Here is a 21,778-nt window from a genome sequence, read left to right as displayed (position 1 = left end):
ATGTCCAAAGTCCACCTACCTGGACATCTGTGGCAGCCACATAGCAGCCCAAACCAAGAGCAGAAGCACACTGTTGGGAAGAGGACAAAGCTAGGCTACCATGGGTCAACATCAGGAACATCATACGAGGCTCACTCTCTTAGAGTAGGGAGACAGGTAGAACCCAGCCCCCTGCTCTGGGATGAGGGACCATGGGGCATGGAGATACTCACATGGAGCCGGGCAGTGGGGCTTGCTGCACTGTCACTGAGCACCGAGGTTAGCAGCGGCTGCAGGCTATGGAACAGCTCCTCGCCCTTGGGTCCAGGGCCCAACTGCACACAGAGCAGGCCCAGCACAGCAGCAGCCAGGGCCTGTTCTTCACCCTTCCCTACAGGATGCTTTCCAGTTAGCGCACGCAGCAAGTGCCAACACCTGCCTAGCCAGGGTTCCCCAAGTGTCCAGGACTTGACCTTTCTTAAGGCACTTTTCCAGGGCATCTGCCAGCGTGAGGCTGCGTTCCAGCAGGAAGTCAGGGAGCAGGTGGGAGGCCAAGGCCAGGCGCAGGCTCTCAAGAGCTCCTTGCCGGGTCTTGGCACTAGGAGGTAGATAGAGAAAGGGTTCGTGTGGGCGATTGTGCCCTTGGTTCCATTTGCCATGGGCTGATTAGGGTAGAAGCTGGCCAGCAGCCAGAGGTACCTCTTGTCGGTGAGGCAGTCCACGCAGTCCTTCAGCTTTTCCTCCAGGTTTTCCTGTTGGCTCTGCTCATCCACAGCTTCCCCACCTGCAAAGCCAGCTGGTCATCACTGAATCCTGCCCTTGTCCAGTGGAGCCCTCACTGAGTTCCCCGTTAATCTTGAACTTGCGCTCACCCAGGCAGTCCTCCGCAGTGGTACTGAGCAGGCTGGGACAGTCACTGGTAGTACTCCGGGCCTCACTGGCTGCTTCATCCTCACTGGAACCTGAGTCGGCTTGGGTACTGCTCCTGGCACCTGGGCAACATAAGACTGCTACCTGACCAGCCTCCACTGGCGAGGGATGACTCAGGGTACCCTGTTTGACTTCATGAATACTATCCCATCTCAGAGATGAGCAAACCATGGCTAGGTTAAGCAGCACAGGGGCTGACACATGGGACTTGAATTAGGAAGCAGGAAAATGGGAACACAGCTGCTAGGCATACTCAGGGACAACCTGGAAGATTTGGTGAGTGGGGACCCCAGGAGGGCACAGCCTGCTTTAAGGAGAGCAGAGGGACTGGGTAAGTCCCACTCAGGCCTGTGACCCTGTCTAGATTATGCTCAAAAGCAAGCAATGTAAAGGCTAGTGCTCAAGTTATAGTATTAGACAGACCAAGGGGTTTAAACTGAGCCAAGGTCTTGTGCTCTCCATTGGGTACACCCTGCCCAGTTGTCCCTCCTTTAAAGCACAGCAGAAACAGCACCACCTCTCAGGTGTAATGGCTCTGCCGCAGGCCACCACACTCACTAAGCTATCTATCAACTCTGGAAGCAGAAGCCCAGCTCCAAGTGGGTATGCTGGGTGCTTTGTGCTTCAAATACAGTTTTCTGAGCTTCCTTTGGTCCACTCAGGGCCATTAACATCAGACAGACACAATGGCTCCTCCTAGCCTTGGAAGACCAGAAGACACTCTTCACCATGTAAACATTTGAAAAAGCAGCAAACATAAGGGGCTCTCAAAGTGCCAGTAGGGTGGGAACATTCCTGTGTGTGAATTCTCTGTAGGGCCAAGAACTGACTTTGAGATGAGCAGCTACTGGAGCAGAGCCCTGGACAGCTTCTGATCTAATGGCAGTCCTTACATCTTAGGGACTATTAACATTAGTTGCCTGTTGGAAAAAGTTCAGCCCACACATTGACTTCTGTTCACCTCTACTCTTACATATATATACTACTTGTCAGAACAGCCCAGACTTCCACATTTGTTGGCTCTACTGTGATCCCCTTAGCTGCCAGGCCTTTGCACAACAGGCTCTCTGCCTGGGGCTCTTTACCTTCTCAGGTCTCACCCAGAAGCTCCTCTCATAGGGCCTCCCGTAATTCTGTCAGACACCACTCAGGAACTGGTTTTAGTACTAGCCCCTGTGAAAATGTCATTACACTACTAAATGCCCCCAGACCCAAGCCACATTGTGGTGGCAGTCAGATCAAAACCGTGCTTGGCAGGCATCTATCTCAGCAGAATTAGCTTGTTTACCACAACAGGACATGCTTCTGGTTGAGGCTGATAAGGAGTCTCAAGATGGCCCCAGGCTCTTGGATGTCCACCCAGTCTCCAGCCTAGTTGGTAAGGCCTTCATTCTGTACAGAACAGAGGAGGCCTCTCTGCTAAACTTCCCTGTGCAGTCTATCAAATGCACTAGTATTTGGCAAAGGGGCTGGCTTCACGCTTTTGTCTTGTGTGGTTGTCCACCCCCGTGGCGATGGGAAAACCTAGGTCCTTAAATGCTGGCCAAATCACCGCTGCGGGCGCGGGATTTCGAAAAACAGCTGGCAATGAGCTCAAGTTGAGCGCACACGTGGCCAATGCCTGCTGGGGCACGTGCGAGCATTAGCAGAGTTCCGGGAGGTTGCACTGGGCTGATCCCGGAAGAGTCACCAACCCAAGACCCTCGGTGTCATCCAAGGGGAACCACAAAACGTCCCCGCTCACTCCTGAACAATTCTACCGGAGCCCCCCGACTCACCTCCTCCACGGCGCTGACCGCCCTTGCGGAGCGCATTGCCCTTACGAGCACGAGGCATTCCTGGAACTAGGAGTCGGGGACACGGTAAGGGGGCGCGGGGTCAGGGACCGGGAGGGCGGGGACTCCAAACCAGCGAAACGCTGGCCGGTGCGCTGAGTTGAGACTGGGGAAGACGACAGGAGCCACACGCCGCGCGCGCCACCATCTTCGTGAGGCGCCCCGCCCTGTCAAACGGGTCGCTGGGAAGGTGAGTTCCCCGCCACCCGGCTCAGTTCCACATCCACGCGGCCGAAACTACTATCCCCAGGCGTCTGCGCACAGAGATTAGGGCGGCCGGAGTTGAGCGCAGTGCACGACGGGAGTTGTAGTCCTCTCTGGAGGCACACAAGCCTACGCTGCTCCGGCTAAACTATTTACCCACAATGCCCTGCGTACTCTCTTTGCCCCTCCTGCCCCTCCTCTCCCTACTCCGGTCCCCGCGGCGCCTGGGTTCATAGTTAACTCGTTAGTTTCTCTCCTTGCTGAAAGGCTAGGTCCTTGTAACAAGGCACCTGCGTTGAGGCCAGGGTTTGACACTTGGTAGAATAGTGAGAACAGACAAACCAAAGGTAATGAAAGAGTGACTTTATGGATGAGAGTACAGATAATGGCTTAGCATTTAACAGACTAGCTTAATTTGGGGGGGTGGGAGGGGGAGGAGCAGGGGCTTATGCGAGCATGCGTATGTGTATGCGTGTGTGTTGGGAGGAATGTAGGGGTTGTCTGTCTGCCCCTTAGACAGGACTTCTCTGTAGATGCACTGAGGATAGGAACAGAGCCCTAGGCTGGCTGCAACCTTAAATGTCTGGAACTGACTCCCTGGGACTGCTTTCTTGTCTTAAGTCAGATGATCTCAGAGGGCTCTGAGTCTGCTTTTATGTTTTTATTAGGCCCTATATATTCCTCAGGAATTCTGAGGGAAGGTGTGTTGGTTGAAGTAGTCTATGTACTTGGGAAAGTTCTATTAGTTAAACAAAGCATAAACGGGAATTCCCTAGGCCTGGGAAAGTGGCAACAGGGACAAAAGCCAAGGGCAGGAACTCCTGACTTTATGTTGCTTCCTTAGGCTCAGGTTTAGGTTCCTGGCAGGTAGGGCCAGCCCAACCCAAGTAACAACGGCATCTGAAGGACTTCCAAGCTCCAAGGCTACCATCTGGCTTCAGATGCAGAAAGGCTTTCATTTGTCCTGGGTCTCTCCGGGCACAGCGACCGTGGCCATGGCATAGTTGGTGACTGCAGGCCATGGCAGCCTTTGTCACATTGATCACATAGGGGCCTAAAGTGCTCACTAGGTAGTCGTGGAGATGCCAGCATTTCTCCTAAGGAGAGAAGAGATGTTTCATTGCTCCTTCTCTGTGACTTGGCATGGCTTCTCCCTTAACTTATGACTCCAGCGTGTATGTGCATGATGAAGGGGCAATGCTCACCTCAGAGCTGGAGAAACTCAGGTCTCCCCAGAGCACCACTCCAGCTGCACCCAGGGCTGCACTCACACCAACAGTCCTCACCAGATCATCCTGGAGGCAAAGAACTTTTAAGCCAAAGCTGGACTGGCCAGATCCGTCAGAGCCCGACTTCACCATGGTACTGTTTAGTTTACTTCTATGATTGATTCTGCCTCTAGAGTAGGGCTCTTTTGACAGAGCCTCTAAGTGACTTCCCAAGACCTTCAGAGAATGACTGTCCTTAGACCAGATACCCAAGGGCTGGACTCTGGCTAACCCACTGAGATCTCCCAGCACACAGCCATGCCTTCCTACTCCAGGATGGGATCTTTTGTTTATTTTGTTGTTTTTGAGGCAGGGTCTCATTATATAGCTCCAGCTATCCTAGAACTTAATCTGTAGACCAGGCTGGCCTCGAACTCAGAGATCTGCCTCCTGAGTGCTGGGATTAAAGGCGTGTGCCACCACTGCCCAGCAGGCTAGGATCTTTTTTAAACCCCTAGATCATGACTACCTTCCCACGTCCCTTAGGCAAGGTCTTCTCTTCAGGCCTTTCTAGGACAGGGCTGTGTCTCTGGACTCAGACCCCTAAACCTCAGCATTTACTTACCAGAGACAAGAATTTTCCAGAGCTCCGATGTGTCAGGCGAGCATAGGCCAGAACAGGTAAAGGATGTGTATGGCCAACAAGGGCTACACGGAAGGCCTCCTCCAGGCGGTGTCGGACGAAGGCCTGATGGTAGGCAGCTGGCAGTCTGGGTGGGAGGTAGATGCTTGGAAAGATAGCTTTTGAGGCAGCCCAGAGCCAATGCAGTTGGTTGTTTCTGGTAATGGTGGCCGCATGGCAGTGGCCTGTATAGTTGGAAGCCATATTGTGCCAGCCATTGCCACAGGCTGGGTATCGATAAAAGCCCCAGAGCCCATGTGGGCGAAGTGTCTGGCCCAGCTGCAGTGTGTATTCCATCAGTGCACGGGCAGCCTGCTCGAAGCCAGTATGGGCTTTGTGGAGCTGTTCCTGAGGGTCCAAATCAGGGAACACCTGCTGTGCCCAAGCCCAGGAGGCTGCCTGGTAGACTTGGCGATGGGGGCCCCAGTTCCCAGACCAAAGTGGATACCACTCTTCCCAGTCCAGCACTGCCAAGCCAGCAAAGCTAGGCTCTAGGCTATGGAGGATCTGGTGGGCAGCTTGTGCCAAGTGGCGGTCTAGTGACACAGCCTGAGGAATACCCCCATTGTGGGCCGTGCCCCTAGGTCCAAAATAAGGATAAAGACCAAACTGGTTCTTGTAGAAGATGGTGATGTTTTGGCCATGAAAATGCTGGCCATGGTTGGCTATGATGCTGAGGGCACTGAGTGGAAGGTGCACACCAAAGTGGGCCTCACATCTTGCTGAGGGTGCGTTCCACAGCACAGAAAAGGGGCGCTCAGGAACCCGCAGCAAAGACTGGCCACACACGAAGCATAGGGCTACCCCCACCACCAGGGTTAGGCCTAGCTGCATGGTCATGCCACAAAGATGGAAACCTGCAGGAGAGAGGGGGGATGAGCTTAGAGTCCATGGCCAAGGCCATGCCTTTTGCATAGCAAGGAAAGCTGGGAAAGCTACCCAAGTTCTTCCCTTCAGGGAAAGGGGCAGGGCTGGGCGTTAAACATGGCTCCCAATTGGTCATACCCCAAGCATCCTGGGCTGCTCCCCTCCGGTGTTCTCCATCTCTGGTAAGGCACCATCATGTTCTCTGAGGCCTCCCCAACTCCATGGCTGTCACAAGTCCCCTTCCTTCCCCTGCCCATCTTGTCTCTGCCTCAAGAACACTTAGTGCTTGCCTTCTTGCTTCCCTGGCTTAATTCCCATTCAGCACTCAGGTCTCTAACATTACCTATCTCCCAGACGCTGGAGGAAGTGAGGGCACTTGGGCTCCCAGCATGAGACCTGCTACACACACACCCCAACACTGTCTATAGATTCCTCACTGTCTACTAAAGTACAGGGCTTGACACATAGTAAGTACTTGGTGAATGGTCATGAGTGAGTGACCTGGGCCTGGAAGAGGAGGAAGAACAAAGGACAGACATTACCTCATCAATGGCTCTTGGGCCAAGTTGGATAGTAGGGCTTCTGCAGGGATAGGGGATCTGGGAAGGGGGTTTAGCAAATAAATTGTCACAGCCATACCTAATGGAAGCCTTTATTCAGCCACACTTACAGCTCTGAGCCGAAGCCCTGAAGCCACCTCCTGGCCCATTGGTACCCAGGAAACATACACAGGCTAAGGTTGCCCCCAAGGGCTAGGGGGCTAAAGTATGGCCAGTGGGCTGAGGCTGGGACTGTTCTGGGCAATTCAATGTCCCAGAAAGACAGTGCCTAGCCTTCAGATGTCTTTTTCCATCCAGAATATAGGGCATCCCTTCAGATCTCTGTGTCGTGTCTCTAGCAGGCTTTGAGGAGGCGGCCCTGGTGAAGGAGGGGGTGAGGTGGTCAGAGACTGGGGTAGGGGAGGAGGTGGTGGTGGCAATTGGGGTCCCTTGGAGCGCCTTGGGACAGCTTGGGCAGCTAGGACAGATCCCTTGCAGGGTTGCTGGGGGCTGCGTGTCTTAGAAAAGCTACGTAGTAGGGTATTGGGCAGCCGACGGTTGCTGAAGACCAAACCCTGCACAGGTTCGCCCAGGTGGTAGCCCAGATGGGCATAGAAGTACAACTGATCATGAGTAGTGAGGTGCAGCCGGCGGAAGCCCCGGGCTTGGGCAAAAGCCTCTAAGCCCTCCATGAGGCGGCGGCCAAAGCCACGGCCCCTCAGAGCCCGGGCTACCACCACTGTCTCCACTAAGAGGCTGTGGGGCTGGTCTAACACCCGTGATAAGCGGGCATGGCCAACCACAATAGGGGACGCTCCGGGTGTGGGATGAGGACTCAGCAGCATCAAGCAGAGGGGGAAGGCATCTGAGGACTGGCCCAGGGAGTGCAGTCGGGAGGCGCGACTGCGGGGCCACTGGTCATTGATGAGGTCAGCACAAGCACCCAGGAGCTCCGGTCGGCAGTGCACAGGCTCCAGGGTCAACTCAGCCGGGTTGGGGGCTGGGGTCTCCTCTGCCTGGTGTTCAGGATCCAGAGTAAACTCAGCTGGGCCAGGACTGAGGGTCATCTCTGGGTGGCATGTGGAATCCAGGGTCAGCTCAGCTATCCTGGGACTCAGTGACAGCTCTGGCTGGAGTGCAGGATCCAGGGTTAGCTTGGTCAGGTTGAATCTCAGGGTCAATTCTGGCTGGCATGCAGGATCTAGAGTCAGCTTTGCTGGGCTGGTACTCAGGATCACCTCCATCCGGTGCACGGGGGTCTAAGGTAGGGGTCAGCTTGGCTGGGCCAGGGCTCAGAGGCAGCTCTTGCCTATAGGTAGGATCCAGGCTCAGCTGAGCCAGGCAGGAAGCCAAGGTCACTTCCTATTAGGTTTCAGGTACCTCAATGCCAGGCTGGAGGGTTAGGCCACAGTCTCCAGGCAGTGGCACCTACCTCCTCATACAAGGTTCACCTCCTGCGGATAACAGCCATGCTAGGCTGTGTCAGGTAGACGGGGCTGGGGCAGGGAAGAGGACTGATGGAAGGGGGCATCCATCTGGGAACTGGGGATGGTGTGCTTCAGCTTGTCCTCCATGCACTGGAAAGTATAGCTGTCCTACCCCAACACTGGAGGAAGCCTGAGGGTGGAGGCTGTGCTAGAACCCAGAAGTTCTGGCTACAAATGCTGTAAGTGCCGTTTACAACAGCTCACCTGGCCAGGCTAACCAGCCTAGCCCACTTGCTGGCTACCTTTTGCTTTTGTTTGGTCCCCCCCCCCCCCGCCCCCAGCTCTGTCTCTCTCCAAGGTATGTAGTCTACGCTTGCCTCAAAGTAGTGATCCAACTGTCTAAGTCCTAGGGTTACAGGCCTCAGCCATCACCATGCCGAGCAGCCTGTCTTATCTTTAGTAGTCCATGACTGTAGCTGGCTAGCCTTGGCAGGGGTGAGCCAGACATCGTACCTCTCATCTGCTTCCACTTGAGTTTTCTTTCTCAGAAGACCACTCCCAGGAGCTGCTGTTCCTCCTCCCTACATGCCAGCTCTCTAGCTCTGAGCTTTCTCAGCTGCCCCAGCCATGCCTGCTATTAAGTGGATCCTGGGACCCAGGCATAACACCCAGACAGGCTCAGCCTCCCCCCACACCCACTGCCTTCCTTTCCTGCAGAACAGAGCTTATGTCCCTCCTCTCCAATTCTGTCCAGCTGAGGACACTGGGTACAGACCCAACTGTCCCTATGTTTAGTACCTGATAGTATCAGCATGGAGCTTTTGCAAGCCTGCTTGCCTCTGGCCTGGGTTTCAACAGTTACCCTGATAAGGACCATGGCTTCGCAGGGCGTTGGTGGAGCACGCCTTTAATCCCAGCCTTTAATCCCATCACTCGGGAGACAGATGCAGGCGGATCACTGTGAGTTCGAGGCCAGCCTGGTCTCCAAAGCGAGTGCCAGGATAGGCTCCAAAGCTACACAGAGAAACCCTGTCTCGAAAAACCAAAAAAAAAAAAAAAAAAAAAAAAAAAAAAAAAAAAAGAGGACCCCATAGCTTCCTTCCTCAATCTACAGGTGTCCAACGGCCACCAGGCTGGGGACCCAGGCCTCCATGCCTAAAACCTCATTGTTTACCCACCTTATTTTAGGTTCTGCTGGAAGGAGGGGCTATGTTGGGGGATTTCTTGCAGTGGGTCTGGAAAGAGGGGCTATGTTGGGGGATTTCTTGCAGTGGGTGGGCAGTTGAGTCCCTCTATACTCATTTGTTCCATCAAGTGCCCCCTGACTCCTTCCCAATTCTCCCCAAGCCCGAGGACAGGCGGCTCTCACCCCCTCACACAAATCCCACACGCTGGGCTTTAAATGTAAGCCCCTTACCTGCATCAGTCAGCTCAGAAGAAGCAGCATCCCCTCCCAGCTGCTCCCAGGCTGCTAAACAAGGTCTGGAAGGAGGAACCTCAGGGTCCGCCCAAAGCCCCAGGGTTCCCCATACTGGCTTAACCCCTTCATTGCTTAACCCCTACCCACCACTGTAGGTAGAGCGAAGCTCCGGGTAGTCAGACAGGGTCTGCAGCTACCCCTTATGGGACACAAGGGCATGGATCTTTTGGGAGTGGGGGTTTTGAAAGCTTGAATATGGGTGGGTGTGGCTCAGCATGCTCTTAGAGGGAAGGGCCAAGGTTGGTAAGAATTGAGGGGCGACACGGTGACTTGGGGACCACAGACGCGGGGAGGATACATGGGCAATGTGGGAGAAGTGAAGGTGATACTGACATGTTAAGGCCGAGTTCCGAGATGGTCCGCGTCCAGCCTGCGCACGGTTTGGTATCTCGGTGTCTCTGGCTCGGATTCTTCGGTCTGCCTGTGCTGGTCCCAGCAGTCTTCGGAGGCGACGGCACACTTCCTCCTAAGTCCTCCGTGCCCGGAATGTCACCACCTAGACCCCCCGCCCTTGGTTCTGAACGTCACAACAGAACTAAAGCAGGCCCATTCGGTGCCCTGGCTGCTTCGCTTCCGGCGGCACTAGGCCTAGAGCTTCCTGCCGATGGCCCCGCCTCCTCTTGGCCCTGCCCCCTGCAGGCCCTGCCTCTGACTGCTAGCAGCTTGCCTGGGTTTGACTTTTCCTGCGCCTCTCACCGCCCCAGGCTCAAAGAAATGGAGTTTCGTTTTGGCCCGCTCTGGTAGCATCTCCAGTCCTAGTGCATCCGTGGAAACTTCCTTTTGATCATGGGAAGCAGCGGTCTTTAGACAACATACTTGGGTGAAAGAAACGAGTCTTTCCAGTGCTCTCTGGATTGAGACCTGCCTATTTTAGGAGCTAATTAAACAGCTAAGTAAAATATGACAGCTTTGTTTGCTGGGTTGCGCTGTGCTAGTATCTCTCAGCAGATTCAGGGATCATGTAGAGTGGTGTTATTGTGTTTTCCCAGATCACATAGGGCACCATCAACACACAGTAGGTACGCAAGGTTCTGTTTGTTTGTTTTGTTTTGAGACAGTCTCTCTGTGTAGTCCTGGTTGTCCTGCAGGTCAGGATGTAGACCAGGACAGCCTTGAACTCACAGAGAGACTCCTGCCTCTGCCTCCGTGTGCTGGGATTACAGGTGTCCGCCATCATTCCTGCTTGTCTCTTCTTGCTGGGAAACATTGGACAAAAAGTACTCAACCTCAGTGGCTAAGGAATATAGCTTAGTGGTAGAGCATTTGCCTAGCATACGTGAGGTCCCAAGTTCAATTTCCAGCACAGCAAAAAATAAGTAAATAAAAAGAATTCACTTGGGCCAGGCGTTGCGGGTTCCAGGACAGGCTCAGAAGCAATCCAGAGAAATCCTGTCTCGAAAATAAAAACAAACAAACAAACAAAAAAACAAACCAGCCGGGCGTTGGTGGCACACGCCTTTAATCCCAACACTCGGGAGGCAGAGGCAGGCTGATCTCTGTGAGTTTGAAGCCAGCCTGGTCTACAGAGCTAGTTCCAGGACAGGCTCCGAAGCAATCCAGAGAAACCCTGTCTCGAAAATAAAAACAAAAAAACAAACAAAAAACCAAACTAGCTGGGCGTTGGTGGCACATGCCTTTAATCCCAGCACTCGGGAGGCAGAGGCAGGTGGATCTCTGTGAGTTCGAGGCCAGCCTGGTCTACAGAGCTAGTTCCAGGACAGGCTCCAAAACAATACAGAGAAACCCTGTCTTGAAAAACAACAACAACAACAAAACAAAACAAAACAACAACAACAACAAAAAAAAAACTAAACCAAACAAACAAAGTATTCACTCTCCGTGTATGTCTTTCTTGAATTGTGAAGAGTGAGTTCACTTTTGTGCTTACTTAGCGCAAGGCTTGGCATAGAGCAGACATTAAGACAAATGTCAGCTTTTGTCACTGCTGACTCATAGATTCTGAAGGACTTGCCTATGATCCTTATAGGCACAGAATTGATAGTGCCTGCCCTTAATTCTGATTCACTCTGTGACTGTCCCTGTGAGTGTGCCTGTGTGCATATGACTGTGACAGTGGTTGAGCATGCTCCTGACTGTGACTTGTGTGCGTGTGACTGTGTCTGAGGAAGTCATAGGTAGGCCCAGGGTGTGTTAGTTGTTCAGTGTGTGCAGTCTGGTTCAGCTAATCACTATATACCCTGCTTCTCGCACCACTTCCCATACCATCCACTGTAGCATCGACATTTGAATTTCATAGCCATCTGTGCCTGATCCTTAAGTGAGAGGGTACCCTTGAGGCTGGGGGGCCGGCCATCATGTGTTATCTGAATGGAAAAACTGGCAGGGTTGAGGGTGAGCAGAGCCTCAGGATAACTGGGACGGCGGGCACAGCGACCGTGGCCGGAACATAGAGCTTCGCTGCAGAGAAGAGCTGCACTGGTCACGTTCAGGATGAAAGGCCCAAGTGTGGAATCCATATACTCTTTAATGGTCTGGCAGGATTCCTGAGTGTAAGTGAACACACCCTTGTATGAGCACACTTAGTCCTTACTTACCCCTTACAGGTAAGCGGTACTTACCTTTGCTTAGCCAGGACTTCAAGGGGTACAAAGAGTCGGCCAGTTTCTCCTCATCCCTATCCCTCCTCCCAGGCCTCAACTTACCTTGGTTGTGGTATTTTCTGAGCTCACCCAGACCACCACTCCTGCTGCTCCCTGAGCGGCACTCTCCCCAATGCTGTGCTCCAGCTCCTCCTGGGAAGGAGATTGCATAGTTCTGTGGATGCCATTGTCCTGCCTACCTGTGTTAACTGCTTCACATCACCGGATGGGACAAATAATCTGTAACCTTTACGGTTTTAATCTAGGCAAACCTGGCCCTGTCTCTCACCACCTGCACATGGCTGGTGTATGTACCCTGGATCTTTTTTATTTGTTTTTGTTTTTTGAGTCAGGGTTTCTCTGTGTAGCTTTGTAGACCAGGCTGGCCTTGATTCGTGTGCCTCTGCCTCCTGACTGTACACTCAGGAAAGGCTCCACCCACTTCTGTCCTCTCTTTGCCACTGTTTCTCTGGAGGGCAGACAAGACCTTTTCCTGCCCCCCTTTTTTTCCTTTGTCCTGTCTCTGTGTCTCTTTACCTTATTTTCTTACCTCCGCCTTAATAAAACTTGCAATATGAGTCATGTCTACAGGTCTCTGTTTCCCCATCCACCCACCGTCCAGTCCATCACCTGCCCCAGGACGGAGATCCTCTCGGTCCCAGCCCAGGACCAGGGACCTGCCACCTGTGATTCCAACCCATTATTCTTTATTCCTAACACTCACCTGAGGCTGCTTTAGTGTTTTGTTGTTGTTTTGTTTTGGGTTTTTTTTTTTTTGGTTGTTTTGTTTTGTTTTCGAGACAGGGTTTCTCTCTACTATTTTGGAAACTGTCCTGGAACTCACTCTGTAGATCAGGCTGGTCTCAAACTCACAGAGATCACTTGCCTCTGCCTCCCGGGTGCTGGGATTAAAGGTGAGCACCACCACTACCCAGCAAGGCTGCTCTAGTGTTGATGGTCATGGATAAACATGTTCTCTGTCTAGCCTGTAATTAGACAGGAACTAATTTTTCTATTAAATTCTGAGTCACCCAAGTTCACACAGAACTTGGCACAAAGTAGATGCCCCGTGTATGTGGGAATGAACAAAGTACTGGGTTATTTAAGTCAGAAGGAAAGCATTTGTACAAGACCCTGAGTTTGACTCCCAAAACCCCCCCTCACACCAAAAAAAAAAAAAAAAAGATAGTAGTACCCTGAAGCTATGAGGACTCAATAGTTGGACCTATTGCCTCATTACCTAACAAGGAAGGCTGACAAGGTAGATAAGGTCACAGAGGACTCACCAGGGGCAGGAGATGATTTGTCATTTCATAGAAGATCTGTACATAGGGCAGGATGGGCACTTTGGGGTCTCTGGAAGCTGTAGCTACACGGAATGCCTCTTGCACTCGGTGTCGAACATAGAGCTGTGCCTTCCCTGTTGTGCCCATCAGTGCTGCAGGCAAGTAGACACTGGGATACAGGGCATAGCTCTGGTTCCACAACCAATCTAGCTGGTCGTTCTGGTCACGGATGTTTAGTGAGCACTGGCCTGTGTAGTTGGGACTTAGAAAGTTGTGGTTGTAGCAGTCAGGGAAGCCATAGTAGCCCCAGAGGCCATGAGGACGCAGTATCTGCCCCAGCTGGAGGGTGCCTGCCATCCAGGCCTGTGCAGCTTCCTGGAACTGGTCCTGGGCTACTGCCTCCACTAAAGTTTCTGGCCAGTCAGGGTGCTCTGCCTGAACCAGTGCCACTGAGCGCTGTCGATAAATGTCCTTGCTGTCCCAGTTGAAGGCCCATCGTGGGCGCCATGCCTCCCAATCAATGACTGCCAGTCCTGAGAAGTCAGGTTCAGGCATGACAGCCTTGATGTCCTGGAATGTGCAAGCGAGGTGGGTAACCAGGCTGGCATTCTGGGGCAGGCCACCAAATATGGGTTCCCCAGTGGATGTGTAGTAGGGGTAGGTGCCCAACTGCCAGCTGTAGAAAATAGTCACGTTAGGGCCTTGGAAGCTCTGCTCCTTGTTGGCAATCACATCAAACACGCTGACATCCACATCCACTCCATAATTCTTCAGGCACCAGTAAGTGTCTGCATTCCAAATAGTGATGAATGGCTTGTTGGGTACCGTGGAATCTCTGGAGCCTTGGGCCAAGTCGAGCAAGGTCAGGAAGAGAGTATAGACGTAAAGTAGGTGGGCTGCAGTGGCATGGGGTGGGTCTGGGGAAACCTGGCCAAGGGAAGCAGAGTTCAAGGTATATATCAAACTTTCTGAGCCCTGATTGAAGTATGGTTCCTCAGAATCTTGTCCCTGCTGTGATTTTAGTTGAACATTGATCTGCAGGGCTCAGCGAGGTCAGAGAGCAGAGGAGAGGCTCGCAGAGGAGCATTGCCACAAAAGGTACAAGTGAGTCTCCTCTGTGGCCAGGACCCTGCCATCTGCTTCCCCCAAGCTTTGTCTTGGCCTCATCTTACCCACCCTTTTCCCCCAAGGGCCAGAGGAAGTGTCACATTTGTTCTGAAAGAGGAGCTGAGCCTCAGCCCCAGGCTGACCTGGTGAGTAAGGGAGGCCATTACGTTTGTTTCTTCCACCAGAAATCCTGGCAGCCGTTGGAAAGAGGGACGCTCAAGCAACCAAGAACCCAGCCCTGGAAACCCGCCAGCTGCCCACTTGTCCCTGCTGACCTCAGGACTGAAGGGCTTCATTCTCCAGATTTGCTGGCCATGCTGTGGAAGCGCGAGCATGGCTTGACTGAATTATGTCCCACAAACTGGCCCTAGTGACAGCAACTCTGAGAAGCTGCTGCTGTGGCTGCTGCAGCTGCAGCTTCGGGGAAATTCTGAGCTTTTGTAGTCACTCCACCCAATTTACAGGCTGGTCTTGGCACAGGGTGGGACTGGGGCGAGACTAGCTACAGCCCCTCCCACTCAGGCAGCACTTGGGGAGGGCTTTGTGTCCTTCCTGGGGCTGCAGGCAGACATAACCAACAGGTCAAGCGAATGTGTGTGGTGCTGCAGTGTGGTCCCGGAGGGCTTTATATTAGAGTATCTTCTCCACACCACTGTGGCTGTGACATTTCAGGCTCTAGGCATTTTTGTGTTGTGAGTGCCTTCCTTATTAAAACAAGTGTTTTTGTTTTATTCCTCTATCCCTCCCCCCCACCCCTCTCTGTGCAGTGCTGGGAATAGGACCCAAAGCTTCATGCTTGCTAGCCAAATGCTCCATCACTGAGCTATTCCTAGCCCTTCAAAAAGGCATTTTAAAATATAAGAAGGCCTAGTGTGATAGCCCAGCCAGTAGAAACACCTGTAGACTAGCCTGATGACCTGAGTTCAATTCCTGGGACACACTTGGTAGAACTAGTGTGTCCAGACATAACCAGTCAATTAAATGTGTGATCCCTGAGGACTATGTGCTTATAGAGTGCTTTCTCTACACCACTGTGACAAGTGGTGTCTTCTGATGCTACCTGAACACCATGGCACACACATGCCCACATGTAAGTACAAATAAATGTAAAATGCTGATTAAAAAAAACAAAAAACAAAAACAAGCCGGGCATTGGTGGCGCATGCCTTTAATCCCAGCACTCGGGAGGCAGAGGCAGGTGGATCTCTGTGAGTTCGAGACCAGCCTGGTCTACAAGATCTAGTTCCAGGACAGCCTCCAAAGCCACAGAGAAAAACCCTGTCTCGAAAAACAAAAAAAAAAAAAACAAAAAAAAACAAAAAACAAAACAAAAAAAAAAACAGTGGAGAGCACTAGAGAAATACACTCCAAATTGCCTTTACACCACATACGCATACATATAATACACTTATATGTACACAAGCCAAACAAAACATTTTTGTGGGTTCCTAGAAGTATGGTGGCTCTAAGCCCTGTCTACATACCATGCCTAATGGGTAACCTGTCTGTTTCTGGGAGGTTGCGTATTCATGAAGTTGAGGTGTGTCATCACCCTTTGTATAATCTGGGTCAGGGATTGTGTCTTTGTGAAGCTCTAGGTGGTGACTGGGCTCTGCCCTAATTCGCAGGGGTTTATACATGCAAGTGTGGGAATTCAGTGCCTGGGACCTTGTGTCAGAGCGCCTGTATTTGCATGGGAACGGGAATGGGCAGGGGTCTATTGTGAGTACATGGGTGTGATGCAGGGTGCTCAGGCCCAGGCTTGCCTGCAAGGGCTGGGAAAGTAAGGGAGGAGAGGACATGGCCCTACCCACGGTGAAATGCTGTCTGGGCCGCAGCTGTGCTGGTCCTGAGCACTGGCATTCATAGTAGGGCTACCGTATGGGTCTGGTGTTTCTTCTTGGGCATGCTTAGGGTCTTTGAACAATCCCATCTTCCTACCCTGACCCTTCTCCTACCCCTCACGGCAGTTCTGGTTATCTTTGGTGTGGCTTGACTTTTTCTAAGGAAGTGTGAACACTTCTATTCATCCCAGATAGGGTCCTGACAACAGACCAGAGATGATTCTGTCCAAGTCTAGTGTGGTGAATCAATGAGTGTTTTTTGTTTTTTTTTTTTTTTTGGTTTGCTTTTTGGCTTCATTACAGGAGGAACATGAAGGGCTACTTACAGAGGCAGCATGGGTGACAAAGGCAGCTGCATCATCAAAAGATTCACCCTAGCACGGGGAACAACACACAAAAGCTGTTTTCCTCGGAACAGCTTGCCAACTTGCAGGTAGTGTTGCTCTCCAGCAATAATTTAGTGCTTTTTAAGTTTTGGATGGGGGCTCATGAATCTTGTAGCTTTCTGATGTATGTGTGTGTGTGTATTCTTTTGATTTATTTTTTCTTTTTTGAGACAGGGTTTCTGTCTGTAGCCTTGCCTGACCTGGAACTCACCCCCCCCCCCCCCGTCTGTCTGTCTATCTATATAATTTTTTCTCTTGGAGAGTGGGTCAGTGGTTAAGAACACTTGCTGCTCTTCCAAAGGACTGGAATTCTCTTCTTAGCACCCATCCTTGTGTGTTGGAAAGCACAGGTGTGGAGGAGACAGCACAGTTTCCCTAGCCTTTGCCCTCCTTTATTGAATTCCATTATTTTTCCTCTTCTTTTTTTTTTTGGTTGGGGGGGTTTCCAGACAGGGTTTCTCTGTGGCTTTGGAGGCTGTCCTGGAACTAGGTCTTGTAAATCAGGCTGGTCTTTAACTCAGAGTGATCCGCCTGCCTCTGCCTCCCGAGTGCTGGGATTAAAGGTGTGCGCCACCACTGCCTAGCTTCCTCTTTAAGATTTTTAAAATTATTAAATCTGGTGTGGTGGAACATGCCTGTAATCCCAGGCGAGTCATCACCAACACTCTAGTGGGTCTGAGGGAAGAATGATGAAGGTTAACACCTGTCTGAGGCAGGCCTAATAAAGCAGCTCAGAGTTGCTCCAACTACCCTGGCTGCTATTTCTCTCTTCTGGAACTTCCATTAGTCAGTTTGTCCCATGGGTGGGAGATACACACATGGTGCTGGTTATCAACCCCAGCTTTCACACATGCTAGGCAAGCGCTCTGTCACTGAGCATACACACACACACACACACACACACACACACACACACACACACACACACACACAATTTATTATTCCTGATCTGGCTCCAAAGCTGACCTTTGAGCATGACCCTTCTTCCCAGATCAGGATAGTTGCTAATAGTTCCATCATGCACCCACAGTGACAGGGACTGACGCTAAAGATTCACATGTCCCTCCCAGACCCGAGAGAAGGCTGTGACTCAGATGGCAAGAGGGACATGTGACAGGAGCCCACTGCCCTTGGGAGCAGAAATGCCCTTGTCTAGGAACATCCCGGAAGATCAGGCACCACTTCCCCTTTCTCCGAGGGTGGTTGAGGTAAGAAAGTTGGCCTTGGCCCAGCCTGGGATATTGGGAAAGGTGGCAGATACACAGCTAGTTCTAATAGTCACACAGCGGTGGGAACCCTACCCTCAGCACAATTGCTGAGCGGGCAGCTCTGCCTTCCTAGGCCCCAGTGAGCACACAGCCGAGGGGGTCAGAGCTGAGCTTAACCTCAGGGACAACCCTGGGCTCCCTTGCACACTCTAGCCCGGAAGCAGAAAAACCAAGCACAGAAGTTGTTTTATATTTAATTTACAAAAGAGACCCCCAAAATTATAAACTATCCAGGAGCAGGGGAGTAGTCAGGCCTTCCCTGGCCTCGCTGTATACACCTCCTTCTTCTCCAGCAAGATGAGCCGCTTCTCAGGGGATTTTTCTCTCCCCCTTAGAACAGGGGGGCGACAGCTGGTATGGATGCCTCCTAGGCACCCTGGGGGATCTACCAAGCCAAGATTCATTTGTCTACCCCCAACACGCTCTTCATGCCCAGATCCTTGTGCCAGAGGCCAACTGGACTGACATCCCAGGTGGGGAGATCCCCTTATACGGTCCAGGTAAGGATCATAGCTACCAAAGCCAGCAGACTGAGGAGGTGGGGCCCAGCCCAGGCTCTGCTGGCACTTCCAGCTGCCCGCTTATGGTCCCATTGGCATTGCTCGCCACCCCAGCCTAAGTAGCATTGGCAGCGAAAGTGCGTCTGCAGGTAGTTGAGGTCGTCATTGCTGAGCTTCCCCTCAGGTCGAAGCTGGGGTTCACTAGGTGTACGGCCAGGCACTAGGCGGAAGCTGCTGGCACTGAGGTGCAGGAAGGTATTGGAGTTGGGGTTGCGGCGTACACAGCGCCCATGGCCATTGCACTGGGTCCAACTGCAGTATTGGGTGGCCCAGGACACATTGACTACGTAGGGGACCAGCCACTGTGTTAGGTAGTTCTTGAGGTACTGGCAGGTCTCCTGGAGGAAAAGGCCAAGGTTAGCAGGTGAGCATCCAATGTTAGCTGCTTCAGCCCAAAGCTCTGATAGAAACCATCTACACTATGGTGAGAGCAGCTCTCTCACTTGGCAGTGGCGGAGTTGGAATCCTGGACTAGGCAAGTGCTCTACTGAAACCTCATCCTTGGCACACTTATTTATATTACATATATATATATATATATATACATATCAGATACACAGTTCCTGAGCCTTTACAGTCCGTCCCTAGTGAGAAGTGGGGAGGAGACAGACTGGAACCCAGCTGTGCAGATGAGGGTTGAGGAAGGGAGGAACTCCAGCTGTTCAGGACAGCGTTTCCTCTTCCTGGGAACAGGGTGGGGGTGCCCTTCTCTATTGGATTCAGGGACAAAGCCTCCATGCTCAGGAGACAGACAAGCTAGACTCAGTGTGTATATCCAGGTGAGGGTGGGAGCCAAAGTGTAAATTCCCCCCAGTTATGGCTGGCTGGGAGGTCTCCCTTACCATACTTGAAGCATACACTGAGTCGCCCCAGAAAATGACACCAGCTGAGCCCAGAGCCGCACTCTCACCGATGGTAGAGATGAGGTCCACCTGTGTGGGAAGGGATGATTACTGATACTGAGGAAGATTAACACCAGACAGGAGATGAGGGACAAACCTGTTCTAACCTGTTGACCATAGTGCAGCCCTCCCCATATGCCTCCAGGCAGGGAGGGGCTGCTTTGCTTTCTGTGTTTACGCCCATTTCCACCCCACTTTGGACTTTTGTCACCCACAAAGTCAAGGGCACACATTCTGCCTCCAAAGTTGGGATGACTGGCTTTAACTGCGTGCACTTCTCATGGCCTCTCTAGAGGCTCTGGGCTAATTCGTAGCATCTCTGGGCCCCCAGTGTTATCTACAGGATGGGGATGACCTCACCATTCCAAAGATTAAGAGACATGGAATCGGCACTAACCTACAGTTCTTTTGGTCCCCGATAACCCAAGCATTCGGGGTTCCTGGAGGAAGGAAGAAGGCAAGGCCCTGAAACACATACCTGACTAAGTCCCGTGAGTCCCCGTGTGTATGTGGGGCGTGTGAAGACATACACAGGGAGGGCGTGGTTCGCGTGGTGGGTGTGAGCCACACGAAGGGCCTCCTGAACACGGAAACTGACAAAGTTGCGGCTGTGTGTGGAGGAAGCCAGTGTCTCATCCAGGTACACAGAGGGAAAGAGAGCCGTACTCTCAGCCCAGAGCCAGGCCAGCTGGTCATTGCGCGCCACTTCCACGTCAGGGCAGCGGCCCGTGTAGCTCTCCCAGTTCTGCACATAGTCGTGATTATAGCAGTCAGGAAAGAGGTAGAAGCCCCAGAGGTGCTGAGGTCTGACTGCCTTGACATAACGGAGTGTATTCAACATGAACTGCCGAGCAGCAAACTCAAACTCAAGCTGTGCCTGTTTCACTATTCGGTCTGATGGCCAGTCAGGGTGTCGACTGGCCACCAGCTGGCGCGAAGACTGTCGGTACACATCCTTCTCCTGCCAGTTTCGCACCCATACGGGCCTCCATTCCTCCCAGTCAATGACCGCCAGCCCCCCAGGCTCCTGGGTGTGAATGTAGCGCTCCACAGATTCCTTCAGCATGGGCAGGTGTGCACAGAGGCTACCGTTCTGAGGCACACCGCCGTGCACAGACATCCCAGCTGCATCAAAACGTGGGTACAGGCCTAGGCGGTCGTAGTAGAAGGTGGTGATATTCTGGTTGACAAAACCCTCGTTGGGTGAGGCCTCCACATCGAAGGCCCTAAGGTCCAGTGGCACTTTGTGGCGTGGGGCACATTCTTGGGTGGGCACATTCCATGCTACCACAAAGGGTCGGCCAGTGAAGATGGGTGGCACTGTGGGCTTAAGTTCCTCGGCCCATGCTACCTCCAGCGCTAGGGCCAGTGTGATGATGGGACCCAGTCCTGCCCGCATGCTGGGGGCTACAGGAAGTGTCACCTGCCTGGTAGCAGCTCAGGAACTGAAGGAAGTGTGGGGAGAGAACAAATGAGTCTAGAGAATTCCAGAGATGTGCACCTCAATCCCTTCTACACTCCAAAACCCACATCACGCTCCTGCCAAGGCTGTAAGGGGTTTGAGGGAGAGAGGGCTAGTGAATCAGGGTAGAGATCTTAGGGACTCTACCAAAACCACAGAGTTCTTTCTGGAGCTGCCTGTGGCTGGGCAACAATCTCCTTTAGGTCTGTGTCCCTTCTGAAAACGAGACGGATTACGCTACAGACTCGGCCAGAGTCACCTACACGCCTATATACCATACAGTCCAGGGTTTTAGAACACCCCCAACCCAAGCTCCACCCTACAGCTCCCCTCCGGCCCCCAAGAACTCTTGACTCAGCGAAGGGACAGCATTTGGGCACAACGCATACAGAAGCTGAGAAGCTGTTACGAACACTGCAGAGGAACTGGTATCTGGGCAACATGCTCCAAGCAGAAAAGTGAGGCTGTCAGGACTTCATCTCGGGCACCGACACTGTCCTTGGCTTGGAGTAGGCGCCCCGGGGACAAAGAGGCAGCGGACTCGCGGCGGTGCTCGCCGACCTGCCCTTCCCACCACACAGCCACCGAGAATCTGTGCGAGCCCTCGCGACCGCCCTACACCCTCACCTCCTAGCATAAGCGGGGGGTATTCCTCCTGGTCTTTGTGCGGGACCCCGCCCCCGCCCCGCACGTGGGGCCAGAGTTCACCCGGGTGGGGGTGGGGTTCCTGGGTCATTTATGAAGGCGCCCCTAGAGACTCAGAGCCCAGCTCACAGGGAGAGAGTCACCAGGCTTGCAACGCCCGCCCTCACCTCGCACCAGGCGCCACCAGGACCCACGCCAGGGCCGCCGCCATCCTGGTACCAGCCAGCCTGCTCCGGCCCTTCGCCCAAGCACTGCCCCAGCTCGAGCCTCTGCTGGCTCCGCCCCGAGGCCCGCGGGCCCTTTAAGAATCTAGCCTCGGAGGTGGGCCGATGGCAGGACTTGCGGCCTCGCGGGGAGGGTGTGTTCGCCTTCCTTTCTTCCAGTGCAGCGTTTCGAGTTCGAGGACCACCAGATCTTCTGCAGAGGAACATAGTCACCTATCTGAGATCTAATACCTCTTGGAACCGGAATTCCCGCTAGAGTCTCCGCCGCGAGAGCCAACCAGCCTGAGCTAGCACCCCCGCAGTCTGTCGCCAGTGGAACAATCCACTCCTTGCGGCCGGCCTC

The 21,778-nt window shown here is 52.8% G+C and overlaps 5 protein-coding genes and 1 long non-coding RNA gene across 10 annotated transcripts in view; 1 reads left to right on the top strand and 5 right to left on the bottom strand.

The window, feature by feature from the left end:
* The window catches only part of Ifrd2 (interferon related developmental regulator 2), a 5,038-nt gene extending 2,037 nt beyond the window's left edge, over nucleotides 1-3,001 (bottom strand). Inside the window, exons 1-6 of the mRNA XM_027414473.2 lie at nucleotides 2,688-3,001; nucleotides 852-971; nucleotides 679-763; nucleotides 453-577; nucleotides 213-370; nucleotides 20-70 (exon numbers count right to left, since the gene is read on the bottom strand). Coding sequence (XP_027270274.1) covers nucleotides 20-70; nucleotides 213-370; nucleotides 453-577; nucleotides 679-763; nucleotides 852-971; nucleotides 2,688-2,745 — 597 coding nt within the window. The 5' untranslated portion in view covers nucleotides 2,746-3,001. The remainder of the gene's footprint in view (nucleotides 1-19; nucleotides 71-212; nucleotides 371-452; nucleotides 578-678; nucleotides 764-851; nucleotides 972-2,687) is intronic.
* Nucleotides 2,634-19,967, top strand: LOC113835524. Its single transcript, XR_003485126.2, has 4 exons — nucleotides 2,634-2,771; nucleotides 14,330-15,234; nucleotides 16,292-16,421; nucleotides 17,445-19,967. It is a non-coding gene; the product is annotated as an uncharacterized LOC113835524 (long non-coding RNA).
* On the bottom strand, nucleotides 3,370-9,614 carry Hyal3 (hyaluronidase 3). The gene is made up of 4 exons (XM_027414474.2): nucleotides 9,485-9,614; nucleotides 4,782-5,695; nucleotides 4,154-4,243; nucleotides 3,370-4,045 (listed from the first exon to the last, which is right to left on the bottom strand). The coding sequence occupies exons 2-4, from the start codon at nucleotides 5,676-5,678 to the stop codon at nucleotides 3,776-3,778; spliced, it is 1,257 nt and encodes a 418-aa protein (XP_027270275.1). The 5' UTR covers nucleotides 5,679-5,695; nucleotides 9,485-9,614; the 3' UTR covers nucleotides 3,370-3,775.
* On the bottom strand, nucleotides 6,342-9,624 carry Naa80 (N-alpha-acetyltransferase 80, NatH catalytic subunit). Of its 4 annotated transcripts, none has more exons than XM_027414478.1 (2): nucleotides 9,485-9,624; nucleotides 6,342-7,576 (listed from the first exon to the last, which is right to left on the bottom strand). In XM_027414478.1, exon 2 carries the CDS (start codon nucleotides 7,486-7,488, stop codon nucleotides 6,541-6,543), a length of 948 nt encoding a protein of 315 aa, XP_027270279.1. In that variant the 5' UTR covers nucleotides 7,489-7,576; nucleotides 9,485-9,624; the 3' UTR covers nucleotides 6,342-6,540. The 4 variants fall into 4 exon arrangements, with proteins under 4 accessions (XP_027270279.1, XP_027270277.1, XP_027270280.1 ...); XM_027414476.1 differs by having other exon boundaries at nucleotides 6,342-7,553; nucleotides 9,485-9,623; XM_027414479.1 differs by lacking the exon at nucleotides 9,485-9,624 and adding an exon at nucleotides 9,089-9,109 and having other exon boundaries at nucleotides 6,342-7,374.
* Hyal1 (hyaluronidase 1) lies at nucleotides 10,858-14,557 on the bottom strand. Its single transcript, XM_027414472.2, has 4 exons — nucleotides 14,420-14,557; nucleotides 13,038-13,964; nucleotides 11,815-11,904; nucleotides 10,858-11,655 (listed from the first exon to the last, which is right to left on the bottom strand). The coding sequence occupies exons 1-4, from the start codon at nucleotides 14,477-14,479 to the stop codon at nucleotides 11,341-11,343; spliced, it is 1,392 nt and encodes a 463-aa protein (XP_027270273.1). The 5' UTR covers nucleotides 14,480-14,557; the 3' UTR covers nucleotides 10,858-11,340.
* Nucleotides 17,823-21,628, bottom strand: Hyal2 (hyaluronidase 2). Of its 2 annotated transcripts, none has more exons than XM_027414466.2 (4): nucleotides 21,379-21,628; nucleotides 19,583-20,549; nucleotides 19,045-19,134; nucleotides 17,823-18,540 (listed from the first exon to the last, which is right to left on the bottom strand). In XM_027414466.2, the coding sequence occupies exons 2-4, from the start codon at nucleotides 20,501-20,503 to the stop codon at nucleotides 18,130-18,132; spliced, it is 1,422 nt and encodes a 473-aa protein (XP_027270267.1). In that variant the 5' UTR covers nucleotides 20,504-20,549; nucleotides 21,379-21,628; the 3' UTR covers nucleotides 17,823-18,129. The 2 variants fall into 2 exon arrangements, with proteins under 2 accessions (XP_027270267.1, XP_027270268.1); XM_027414467.2 differs by lacking the exon at nucleotides 21,379-21,628 and adding an exon at nucleotides 21,194-21,318.
* Nucleotides 21,629-21,778: the final 150 nt, after the last annotated feature.

The sequence above is a fragment of the Cricetulus griseus genome, chromosome 4 (assembly GCF_003668045.3).
Source record: "Cricetulus griseus strain 17A/GY chromosome 4, alternate assembly CriGri-PICRH-1.0, whole genome shotgun sequence".
NCBI classification, from domain to species: domain Eukaryota; kingdom Metazoa; phylum Chordata; class Mammalia; order Rodentia; family Cricetidae; genus Cricetulus; species Cricetulus griseus.
This window is presented reverse-complemented; position numbering and strand designations above follow the sequence as displayed.